General features: G+C 47.5%; 1 protein-coding gene across 1 annotated transcript in view; it reads right to left on the bottom strand.

Annotated features, from left to right (window-relative positions):
* Window positions 1-2,833: 2,833 nt before the first annotated feature.
* ephb6 (eph receptor B6) overlaps window positions 2,834-12,500 on the bottom strand; it is a gene marked incomplete at both ends in the record, with an annotated part of 25,574 nt that continues 15,907 nt past the window's right edge. Inside the window, 17 exon segments of the mRNA XM_084471961.1 lie at window positions 2,834-2,939; window positions 3,192-3,350; window positions 4,059-4,243; window positions 4,790-4,939; window positions 5,450-5,668; window positions 6,253-6,500; window positions 6,977-7,093; window positions 7,378-7,433; window positions 7,541-7,655; window positions 8,243-8,405; window positions 9,181-9,305; window positions 10,320-10,401; window positions 11,404-11,493; window positions 11,495-11,578; window positions 11,580-11,603; window positions 11,605-11,634; window positions 11,636-11,679. Of these exon segments, the coding sequence (XP_084328087.1) occupies window positions 2,834-2,939; window positions 3,192-3,350; window positions 4,059-4,243; window positions 4,790-4,939; window positions 5,450-5,668; window positions 6,253-6,500; window positions 6,977-7,093; window positions 7,378-7,433; window positions 7,541-7,655; window positions 8,243-8,405; window positions 9,181-9,305; window positions 10,320-10,401; window positions 11,404-11,493; window positions 11,495-11,578; window positions 11,580-11,603; window positions 11,605-11,634; window positions 11,636-11,679 (1,997 nt within the window).

Genomic DNA, 12,500 nt, shown 5'->3' on the forward strand with positions numbered 1-12,500 from the left:
CTGAAGTCCCTCCACTTTGGTCTTGCTGTATCTCTATGACATAACAAAAAAAGAACACACACTAGGAAGTGTGTGGTGTTCTATGTTGGTACGATGAGGTCCGGTTCTGCCTGACGTGCCGGATCTCGTACGTACACCCGTGGCGTCGGGTTCATTCAGAATGATTGAACGTGTTGAGCACCATCGGTGTGTCAACAGGCACACAAACACAGTAATTGGTACATGACAACGGCCGTAAGCATCACTCTGAGGTCGGCCACATCATGTCCCATGAGGGCATGTTACTTTCCTTCTCATGACCAATACTAAACAAAGGCAATGATTTGCCGTTTATAAATACCTGTTCGGGTAAGGGAGAAAATGAGGAATGGAAAAAAAAACAGAGATAGGCCTAGGACAAATACTAACAAAAAAAAAAAAACTTTTTATTTTCGTTTCCATGAGAGGATTTGTAAACTATTGAATCAGACGATCACTACAGGCTATAAAGCTGAGTTGGTTGGTAGGGTGCAGGTATCCCTCAGTACCATATATAGCTCATGAGCAAGAGGCCGGTTGGCCACAGGATAAACAGGGTTTAGCAGAGGCCTATAGGGCGCTCTGGCAACAGGCCCGGTCCTGGCTGTCATTTTGTATTGTTGGGATAATAGTTATTTACTGGCCGATAGGCTCCCTCTTTAAGTACCGTCATAAAGACTTGCGGTCTGCAACCTGTTGGCTTCTTTATAAAGACACAATAACACCACTACAAAACATGATCTTGTGGTTGACGGGACACGCATCGGGGAACATATCCTAATGTCCCCGATCGAGGAGTTATTCCATCTTTTGTTGAGGGGCTTGGATGGCATGTCAGGAGAAGTCACTCATTGTCATTCTGTGATATGAACATTCTCTTCAAAATGGCCTGTTTGACCAGATCTAATCTGACAACAAGCCGGGCGGCCATCAGATGAGGGAGTTGCGGGAGACCCACGTCTGTTCTCTCCCCAACTGCTGAACTCAACAGATGCCTCGCTTTGATTTGGCTCAAACCTGCTGATCCGTCAAGCTGACAGAGCGTGAAGTTCAGTCTTTAACATTTGAAGGTTATCTCAACTTTCAGTATCAATGGAACCATGGTTCTCCAGGACATGCACATGTCTAAATTAACAGTAATTATGAGAACACAAAATATTATGTATTCATAATACAAGAACTGCATTTTTTGTCTTAGAACCATTAGCAACTTACATCAGATCAATTGAGTGTCAAGTGGATTGAATAGTTTTTTGTTCAGTAAATGTTAATTAAATAAGCTAAAGTAGTTACAGTTATGGAAAATAGGAGACACAGGCAATTATTTAAATAAAGTCATATTTATTTTACAAATTTGAACAATTGTGGTATTGTGGTTATAAACACAAGAAATGATGAGCCTGATATCGAACACACATACGTACGTACACACGCACACGCACGCACACACACACACACACACAGACACATACACACATCTCCATATACAGTATATCTCACTGCCATTTACAGCATAAAAATGTCACGACCAAAATACACAGAATGTTCACAAAGCATTACATCTCCTTCCTTCTTCTAGAAATCCAATTCTTCCATTGAATCAATCTCTCCCAAAGCTTAAGGTATCTCATTTTGTTTAGCCTCACAAAACGAAAAGAGCAGAAGAAGTGGAGTGTGATACGTACGTACGTTATTATGGGTGCTGCTCTGTCTCCCATAACTCACTCTGCGGTGGACACCAGGGGCCTGCTGTGGGCCCCCTGGTCACTAGGAGCCCCAGAGGTCGTTACTTTCTGACCCCCTACTGTATTATACCACAAATGACTGATGCTTTTGTTCATATTCTCATTTTTGTTCAGTTGTGCTTGGCAGTTCGATACTGTAACTGGCAGTAAATACAATTTATTTAACCTTCTATAACCGGATATAATCAATTGTAACAGGCTGTATCATATTGTCTTAGACATTATTTGTTTTGACATATTCGCTTAGACATATTTGTCTTCTTCGGAAAAACAACTTATTCGAAGGAGAGAGGAAGTGATCTAGCTTTATAAACAACTCAACGTAACAACACTGACATTAGTAGAAAAGTATTTGATTGTCTTCACGCAATTCCTGGTGAAGGGAGGGGCGGCGTGCCCATGTATAGAAGTATATCTCTTATTTCTTCACATTTCATTGATTGTTCTTAACGAGAGTGGGAACACCTGTGTACGTGGGCTCAGTAGTCATAACAACCGGAAGTGAGAGAGAGTGGGCGTGAGCAGGTGGACGAGAGAGGCAGGGTTAGGTGAGGGGGACGAGAGAAGAAGAAGAAGAAGAAGAAGAAGAAGAAGAAGGCATACAGTAAGTGAAATATAGAAGAGAAAATAAAAAAGGAAAATTAAATTGGAAAACAGAGACTGGTGTCCCACCCGGACAGCATTTCCAATAGTGCAACTCTCTCTCTTCTGTTATTTCTGTCCCGTGATTGGTTTAGAACCAATTGTTCCAGATGAATCCACCGTCTCTAATCATGATGTCGGGTTAGTTGGAAGCAGCACTTTGTGCTTCTCCCGTACATAGCCGTGTTTGGCAGTTAAAAAACGTGTTGAGTCAGAATGGACTCTTTGAAACCAGACAAGCACCCAAGTGGAAAAAAAACAAACAAATAAAAAAAACATATTTTTTTTAATTCATGGCGTGATGCGTTGAGGCGGTCACACCTCCAACCTGACCCTGGATCAGGTTGAGGCGGTCACACCTCCACCTGACCCTGGATCAGGTTGTGGTGGTCACACCTCCAACCTGACCCTGGATCAGGTTGTGGTGGTCACACCTCCACCTGACCCTGGATCAGGTGACTTCTGAGCTGCTGAGCTGCGGTCACGATCTTCCTCTGATGCCCCAAGAGGTTCACCCCCAGGTTTTGGACGTCTCTAAAAAAGATATAGAAAATGTACAAATTAACCCTTGCAGAAAAGAATGTCGGGGAAATCACCAAAAAGACACAGGGTTAACTGAAACTGTTTCAAAGCACATGACTGAAGGTCGATACATTAGAAAAAACAATTTTGCCAAAGATGCTTTTTTCAATTCTAATTCATCATCTCATTGTACTTTTATTAATTGTATGATTTTTTTTTTACATGATTTTATATTATTATTGTTTAACCACAAAGTAAACTCACTCCATAGTGAGTCTGCTGACTCTGTCTAACGAATCCATGTGTGCCCGTTCAAACTCGTCGTTATATCTGTCCATCCTCAGTGCTGTCAGCCAATCACTGACTGTTGCCACTGATGATAAGTCCGTGGGGGTGGGGCTTAATAGTGGCTGGGAGCAGCTTCTGTTAAACGACGAGAGATCAGCACCAACATGTTAGACATTCCAAAGTAGCATTGTCTGTGTGTAAGGACATCACACACACACACACACACACACACACACACACACACACACACACACACACACACACATAGACAAACACATAAAGACAGACAAACGACATAAAGACAGACGAACGCATGCACAGACACACATTCTCTCTCTCTCCCCCCCCCTCTCTCTCTCTCTCTCTCTCCCTCTCTCTCCCCCCCGCTCTCTCTCGCTCTCTCTCTCCCTCTCTCTCCCCCCTCTCTCTCGCTCTCTCTCCCCCCCTCTCTCCCCCTCTCTCTCTTGCTCTCTCTCCCCACTCTCTCTCTCCCCCCTCTCTCTCCCCCCCTCTCTCTCTCCCCACTCTCTCTCTCTCTCTCTCTCTCGCTCTCTCCCCCCCCTCTCTATCGCTCTCTCTCTCTCTCGCTCTCTCTCTTGCTCTCTCTCCCCACTCTCTTTCTCTCTCTCCCCCCCTCTCTCTCTCCCCACTCTCTCTCTCTCGCTCTCTCTCTCCCCCCCCCCTCTCTCCCTCTCTCTCCCCCTCCCCCTCCCTCTCTCTCCCCCCCCCCTCTCTCTCCCTTTCTCCCCCCCTCTCTCTCTCTCCCCCCCCCTCTCTCCCCCCCTCTCTCTCTCTCCCCCTCCCCCTCCCTCCCTCTCCCCCCCTCTCCCCCCCCTCCCTCACCGTGTGTGCTCTGACTTGAGGGAGGCCGGGTGGCGAATGAGGCGGTCCAGGGAGGACAGCAGGGAGTCGAACCCGGGCCGGTCCCCGCGGTCGGCCTGCCAGCACTGCAGCATGAGGGCGTGCAGCGCCGCGGGGCAGTTGAGCGGAGCGGGGAGACGGTACTGCTCGGCCACCGCCTTCATCACCTGCAGGGGGGGGGGAGATGGAAACACGTTCACAGTTAAAGAGAGAGAGACAGACAATATAGATAGAAAATATGAAAGTGAAACGAAGAAAAAGGGGTCTTCTTAAAACTCAAGGTTTCCAGTGAACAGAGAGTCTTTTAGAGTGTCTCTGGAAGAACATCATGTCTTTGTTTATCCGCCCCAGTCCCTGTCACGGGTCGGATCTATTAGAGGGACTCTCTTTATGGTCCTCCAATCTCCCCTCTCTGCACTCTGCAAATTACTTCTCCTCCTCCCTTTCCCATTATCCTCAGGGGAGCATCCAGGTAGTCAAGTTTGCCTTTTTCCATGAATGTCAGTCTGGCCTTGGCAGAAATTGAATTCCACATATGACGCTAAAGCCCTCCCTTCGCTGTTTCTGAATTCGGTCAGGAGTAAAGCAAACCCAGTCCCCTACAGAATATGCACCAGGCTACCTCTTCATTACTTATTGGCATAGACTCCCCTTAAAGCGTCCCATCAAAAGTCTGTCCCCCCCTTCCCCCCACGCCCCCCCCCACAGCTCACCTCCTGGTTGCTCATGTCCCAGTACGGCCGCTCCCCGTACGACATCACCTCCCACATCAGCACCCCGAAGCTCCAGATGTCACTGGCCGAGCTGAACTTGCGGTGCTGGAAGGCCTCAGGGGCGGTCCAGCGCACAGGGACCTTACTGCCCTGTGTGGGGGAGAGCGGGGGAGAGCGGGGTGAGGGATGGCTCTGAGGTCATCTGGCACCGCATCAGTGGTTCAGATCACATCGGTCTGTTCAGTGTGGTTAAAAGGATGGAAGGATGGATGGATCCTTATGTATTGATAGTATAGATGACATAACTATAAGACATGAAATGAAGTGAGTTAAGAAGCAATGGGAGGAATGAGGTATATAGTGTTGCTAGAGGGTTTACATCGCCTGTAAGGTAAGAAATATGAATATGTGAAATACGCATGTAATGTAAAGATAATAACTATCAAATATTCAATAAACTGTAATATCATTTGTTCATTCAATGTATCCAATGACAATTTTCATTTTGTAGCAATAATATATGCATGATAATATAACATCATCAACCTCATACCCCAAGGTAAGAAACACAACAGAGTATATATATATTTCATAGTAAACATTTAGCGTATCATCATATATTTGACATATGGTGTACGGGAGACGCGGCTGAGCGCGTACCAGCGAGGCGGTGTAGGTGGGCACGTTGTGGTCCAGGCCCCTCATGAGTCGCGACAGCCCAAAGTCGGACACCTTGCACACCAGGTTGGAGTTGACCAGCACGTTCCTGGCGGCCAGGTCGCGGTGCACGAAGTTCCTCTCGGAGAGGTAGCGCATGCCGGCGCCCACCCCCCGCACCATGCCCACCAGCTGGAGCACGCTGAACTGGTCCTCGTTCTCCTGGAGGGGGGGGGGGGGGGGGGGGAGGGGGGGGGTACACGGGGTGCACGGGGAGTCATGTCGGAGGTGTGTGGGATCGCTGACCTTGGGAGTAACCTTCACAGTGTGAGCCTATGTCTGGCCACTCGGGCCGGCATGTTGAAAAAGATTGAAACTATGGTTTCGATCTCGGGATCATTTGAGAAGCACACTCCGAGCAGCCGTCTTGGTATTTACTAAAACAGAAATTCTGCAATCACAAAGAAACCAGTTGTTTGGGCTTAATAAAGTAGTAAGACGGCGGCTTGGAGTGTTAGTGACATCATGTTGAGCCCTCCTATCCGTCTCGGGGAGGAGGGATCACCTCTTCTCTCTGCTCCTTCACAATGATTCCTCCCTGTTGGGGATTTTGGGGAATAGTGCCCCTAGGGCGACATGTACCCAGCCCTAGGTCAGACCAACAGGGGCCCTGTTCAGTGAGCGGCCATCCTGGCCTTAAACCCAGCTTGCATGTGGACCAGAGACGGCCGCTAGAGCAGGGGGAGAGACAGAGGGGATCAGACTCCGCTGATCCCCAGACAGCGGAGCGGAGACCGGCCCCTCACCCTGAGGAAGGTGTCCAGGGGTCCGTTCTCCATGAACTCGGTGATGATCCTCTCGGGCTGGATGCGCGTCACCACCCCCTCCAGCTTCAGCACGTTGGGGTGGTCGAACTGGCCCAGGACCCCCGCCTCGCTCAGGAACATGCCCTTCTCCCGGTCCGTCACCCCCCAGCGCAGGGTCTTCACCGCCACCAGCAGCTCCCGACGGCCCATGGGGCGGTACCGGCCGCGGGACACCTCCCCCAGCTGGGCTGCATGGAGGAGAGCAGGCGGAGTCACTTGGGGGGGACCGCCCACGCCCCCCCCCTCCCCCCCCCTTCTGGGTGAAACACGCGGGGGGGGGGGGCCAGGGCCCGATTGGAACACTAGGGGCCACATGCCTACAAGCTGCTGCCTCGTATTTGAGGCTACAAAATACAAAAATAAACCAGCTTATGATTTTCTTTATAAAATATATCAAAGTCTGCGGCTTCATGACCCCTTTGTCCACTGGGTGGGGTGGTTGGTCCACTTTGATGGAGACAGACTGAAGGGAAACTCGTTGACCCCTATTTCTTTATTATATTCTTTATAACAATGCCAATTTTTGATCGGCAACCATGTAAAATATAAGGCTCCTCATAGCTCCAAAGCAATACCCTATTCTTATTTGATACTATTTAATTGGCTGTGTGTGTGTGTGTGTGTTGAGGATAGTTTCAATGTTTGGCTGTTTAATGGTTCTTACCTGCACCAATGACTTCCTCAATTTTAAGGTGAGTGGCGTCTATCTCTCGGGCAAACTCTTTGACCGCCTCGCTGGGGTCCTCGTAGGTAGACGGGTCCACGTAGTACTTTACTCCACCTTGAAACAGAAACATCCGGAGGATCCAGGAAAACTGTCAACTTCCCACTTTCTTTTCACTGCATGAAAGTAATTCTTACTTAAGAGTATTCTTAGTGGTTGAAAGGGACTACAGACTACATAGATGCAATGCATGAAGATAACTTTCCTCAATTACTGATGGTGATCAATTACTTATCACCATCAGTATAACCTTCAATCAAATGACAAATGATGCATCGCTTAAATTGGGCACAAGAACAGTTGATCCCTTTTGAGAGTTGTATTTACTACATCGTGCTCACCTCTGTTGCTGATGTACCTCTGCAGTCTATCACTGTATGGGCTCTCCCTCCTCTTACTAACAAACAAACAAACAAACAAACAAACAGAAAGCATAGAGGTCAACCCACCGTTATCTAAGCGTATCAAATGAATGCGTATTAGATGGACTGAGCGACCACTCACCTACGGAAAACCAAGACGACCACGATTGCGACCACCACCAATAGGAAGGCTGCCCCGCCCATCACCGAACCAATCAGTAACGGCAGCCGGTTCTGGATCTGGTGTGAGCGCTCTTCTGGTGGCAAGGGTATAAGAGAGACATCGGTGGTGACTATCAACAGCAGCAAAGACATATCAGAGGGGGTGGTCTGATTCAACGGGAAAACTTTCATCAAGATAGAAACCAATGGGCTTTGATTTGTAAAGGTAGCATGCTTGAGCCTTTTTTTCTGGTTTACTTGTGTGAGCCTTTTTTTCTGGTTTCTGGTTTTTCTGGTTTACTTGCGTGACGGTGGGTTCAAGTGCCTACATGTAACGGGTAAGGCCCTAAACACAGAGGTTGAGGCCTGGAGGCCAGTGCACCACTTTGGACCTTCCTTGGTTGACTATCTGCTCTTGCTCACGTTCATTTGTTTTTATGTATTTCAAGTTCAATATAAATCCCTTTCAGTAATTATCAATTTTTCTTTTTTTTCTTGCAGCAATCAAGAAGAATATGGCGTCTTTTGCTACAATAAATCCCTGGATCTGTAGTTTGGACAGGGCTGTGACCTCCTCTCCTTAAAATACCCTGGCTAGCCCAAGGAGTGGCAGTTAAAGCAACACAAACACAGGACCTCTACAGCGCTGTTTATGAGCGTGAGGCTGCGCTCCAGGACGTACCCAGGGCCTGTGTGGTGAAGTATATGGTGTGGCTGTACGGGCCGTAGCCTCTCTCGTTGCGAGCCCGGATCTGGAAGGCGTAGATGGAGCCGGGGATCAGGGCGGGGATGGTGGCCGTGTTGGTCTCGCTGAACACACTGGCCGCGCTGTCCTCGTCCGAACCCTGGGGCGAGAGAGAGAGAGAGAGAGAGAGAGAGAGAGAGAGAGAGAGAGAGAGAGAGAGAGAGAGAGAGAGACAGAGAGAGAGAGAGAGAGAGAGAGGGAGAGACAGAGAGTTGTGGTTGTGGTTGTGTTTCTAGTTATCTTACATCTGGTGCTCAGAGGCGGTCTGCATTGAGATATGAGATGTATTTATTAATCCCAGATGGACATCTGGGCCACACAGCAGAATAAGATGTTGAAAAAGAGAAACATAACAATGGACAAATCTACAAAAAAGGACATAATAAACACAATAGCTTTTGTAGATATGTTTTGTAGATTTTTTAATAATGGGTGCATTTGGTCCCAAATAAACACCTTGTCATATTATCTGAGCTGGTACTAGGCTGTATATAAACTCCTTGTATCTGAGCTGATACCAGGCTGTATATAAACACCTTGTCGTAGTATCTGAGCTGGTACTAGGCTGTATATAAACACCTTGTATCTGAGCTGGTACTAGGCTGTATATAAACGCCTTGTATCTGAGCTGGTACTAGGCTGTATATAAACACCTTGTATCTGAGCTGGTACTAGGCTGTATATAAACGCCTTGTATCTGAGCTGGTACTAGGCTGTATATAAACACCTTGTATCTGAGCTGGTACTAGGCTGTATATAAACGCCTTGTATCTGAGCTGGTACTAGGCTGTATATAAACGCCTTGTATCTGAGCTGGTACTAGGCTGTATATAAACGCCTTGTATCTGAGCTGGTACTAGGCTGTATGTAAACACCTTGTCGTAGTATCTGAGCTGGTACTCCAGGATGTCTCCGTTGGGTCGGTCGGGTTGAGGCCAGGACAGAGTAATAGAATCTGGGGCACGGCTCAGCTGATGCATCATGGGTACCTGGGAGGGAACTATGGTAGACACATATAACAGTGGTGAGGAATACATTACAACTTGCATCCACACTTCTTATTATACATTGCACACAAGGCGCCGGAAGTAAGTGGAAGTTTAGTCGCTCCTTCAACTACTATTCAGTGTTATTATTCAGTGACAATACAGCCACTGACCAGTCAGAGTACATGCTTAGTCACTTAGTGAACAATTTGTTATTTGTATTTTTTGTTCCCTTGCTAACCCTGACCAGGGGGGGGCACCATTGCGGTGTTTGGAACGTAGTTGAACACACGCCACACTAAAGACAGAAAAGGCCGAAAGAGCCGTAATGGACATGGCAATGCAGGGTTTAGTTTCAGTGACTTTATTGGCTTGCATGCACAGGCCGCGGAATCTTCCACACATTCCTTTGAGTTCCTCCAGCCAGAAAGTCCCTGCAGTCCACTTCATATGCCGCCGTTCAACCAACGTTTTCAACAGACAATTTTCGATAGTAACCCTGTTGTCAATTTCAATTTCTTGGCAAATCCAATTATGGGCAAGTCTGTTCTTACTCACTAGTGTCCTAAGAAGACAATGTACAATGTACGATCTATGCACTCCCCACAACCAGCAGCCTCTTGTTTATTTGTATTTTTTTGATCCAGCCTTTTTGGGTGAGCATAATGGGAGCCGACAGAGGATTTTGACCTCGAGCCATCTCATGTCCGGGAAACACCAACGGAAAACACACAGAGAGTCAGGGAGGAGGAAAGATGAAAGAAAGAGCAGGGAGGAAAGAAAGACTGGAAGAAAGACATGGAAGGGGGTAAATAAATCAATATTTATTCATTTATGGATGGAGGGAATAAAGAAACAAGAGAGAAACGTAAGTACAGAATAAATAGAAAGACTGAGGATAAAAGAGAGTGAGGGAAGAAAAGGGAAAAGAGTGAAGGAGAAGGGGAGCAAGGACAGCATTGCATTCTCAATAATATCTGGGTATTAAATATGAACGATATTAAATGGAACTTTGTGTGTGTGCTCACCTGACTGGCTGGTGGTGAAGTTGATGCTGGTGTACCTGGGGGGGAAGGGGCTCAGCACGGAGACCTCGTTCACAGCCTGGACCTGCAGGTCCACAACAACCCCCCCTGCTATTACTGTGGCTCTTCACCTAAACCCTCACAATATGAGGGTTTCGCTGTTATGCTATTTACTTGGAGCTCAATATTAAATAACTTCCCTCCATGAATAAGGCATAGGATATGGTTAAGCAATGGCCGGCTGAATTATACATGTCACTGCTGATGTGGGACTTATGAGGTATTGGAGAATGTCCCTCCCAACTGTTTCAGGAAATGTGTTTTCCTTTTCACGGTTCACCCTCGCATCAAAGCTCTTATTTCTCATGGTATGCCAGGTTTTACATCTCAAACCGTAAATGTATTAGTTTAAAATATGACATTTCTGAGTACAAACACATGACGGACAACCCAATGGACTTCACGAAAAACAAGATCCTCTTCTGGTGGCTGCGTTCAGAGAGGGAGCGGGTAGGGACTGACGGTCTGTAGTGCAGTGGTGTGTGACTGTGAACCGTCCATAGTGTTGACTGTAGACTTCATTCAGCAGATGCTGTGTTAGGTACATGTCGTTAAGGAGCAGATACTTAGCTCTGGGATCAGCCAGACTCACTGTCTTCTTCTAAATCGCTCATTTTTATGAACTTTCTTTTAATGGAGGCTCTGTGGATTGCTTTAACTGTTTTGTTTCATTGTTATTCTGCTTCCGTGTTTTGATGAAGTTTTTGCTCAATATTATCAGGTTTGTTTAATGATGATTATTCAATTCAATGATCATTATTATCACTACAGGTAGACTGCAATCACTGGGGACCCGCCTTGCCTCCATAAGACACAATACACACACACACACACACACAAACACAAGCGACACACACGCATGCGCGCACACACACACAAACACACACGTTTTGGCACACACATACAAGTGAGACACACACATGCGCATGCGCACGCACACCGACACACCAACACACGCACATTCGCAAGAGTCACACACACACACACACACACACACACACACACACACACACAGTCCCAGCCCCACCTGGATGAGGTAGGTGACGCGGGTCAGCAGGTTGTTCAGCGCGACCTTGGTCTGCCGGAGCTTGGTCTGGGTGGGGGCGTAGCTGACGTTCCTCCCCGCACCAGGAGCACGCCGTGGGGCTGGGGAAGTCCGGCGAGGGGCAGATGCGGCACACCACCGCGTACCACACCTCCCCCGCGGCCCCCCATGTCCACGGGGGGGCCGCCACCGCAGGGACACCCCGCCGTCACCAGCTCTCGTACTCCCAGGTGAGGGAGACGGGCGCCGACGGAGGACCTGGTAGGGAGGAGAGAGCGAGAGGGGGAGAGTGTGAGACAGAGCGAGAGAGAGAGAGAGAGAGCGGAGAGAGAGAGAGAGAGAGAGAGAGAGAGACGGAGAGAGAGAGGGAGAGAGAGAGAGGTAGAGAGAGTGAAACAGACAGAGAGAGACACACAGATAGAGAGAAATAGAGGGAAGTGGAGAGTGAGACAGAGAGAGAGAAAGAGAGGTAGAGGGTGAGACAGAGGGGGTAGATGGACAGACAGACAAAGGAAGGGAAGGAGACGGTAATAGAAACGGACAGAAAAAGGGACAAACAGGCATATAATATCTTGTAAGTCTTAAGTAACTTAGACATCTGGGGGGAAAGTACATGACCTATGATTAATGCCATACTGCTGGAAAATGTTAATAGTGGAAATATTCTGCTTTATAAAACAAGCTTAGCTGGTGAAGCAATCTAGCCCAATTGAGTGAAGGGGGTGAAAACAATGTTGACACTGTGTTTCATGCAGTCTACATACACATGCTCCTACAGTGTCTTCTACTTACAATACTTATTATGCATTCCAGGTAAATTCCAAATGAATGGGAAAAGTACCATAAGCATTCCTGAGATAAGCCAACAATAGATATTAATATGCCCTAAAAAGTATTTTAGAGTCAAAGAAGGGGTTAATTTGAGGACCAGGCACAGAAAGACACAGACAGAGCGGGAGAGATGCAGAGGCACAGCAAACCACAGTTAGACACACTCACATGCACACACACGCGCACACACACACACACACACACACACACACAAAAACCACACATACACACACACAAACACACACACA

Source organism: Micromesistius poutassou, assembly GCF_964030765.1.
Source record: "Micromesistius poutassou genome assembly, chromosome: 8".
In the NCBI taxonomy this organism is placed as follows: Eukaryota; Metazoa; Chordata; class Actinopteri; order Gadiformes; family Gadidae; genus Micromesistius; species Micromesistius poutassou.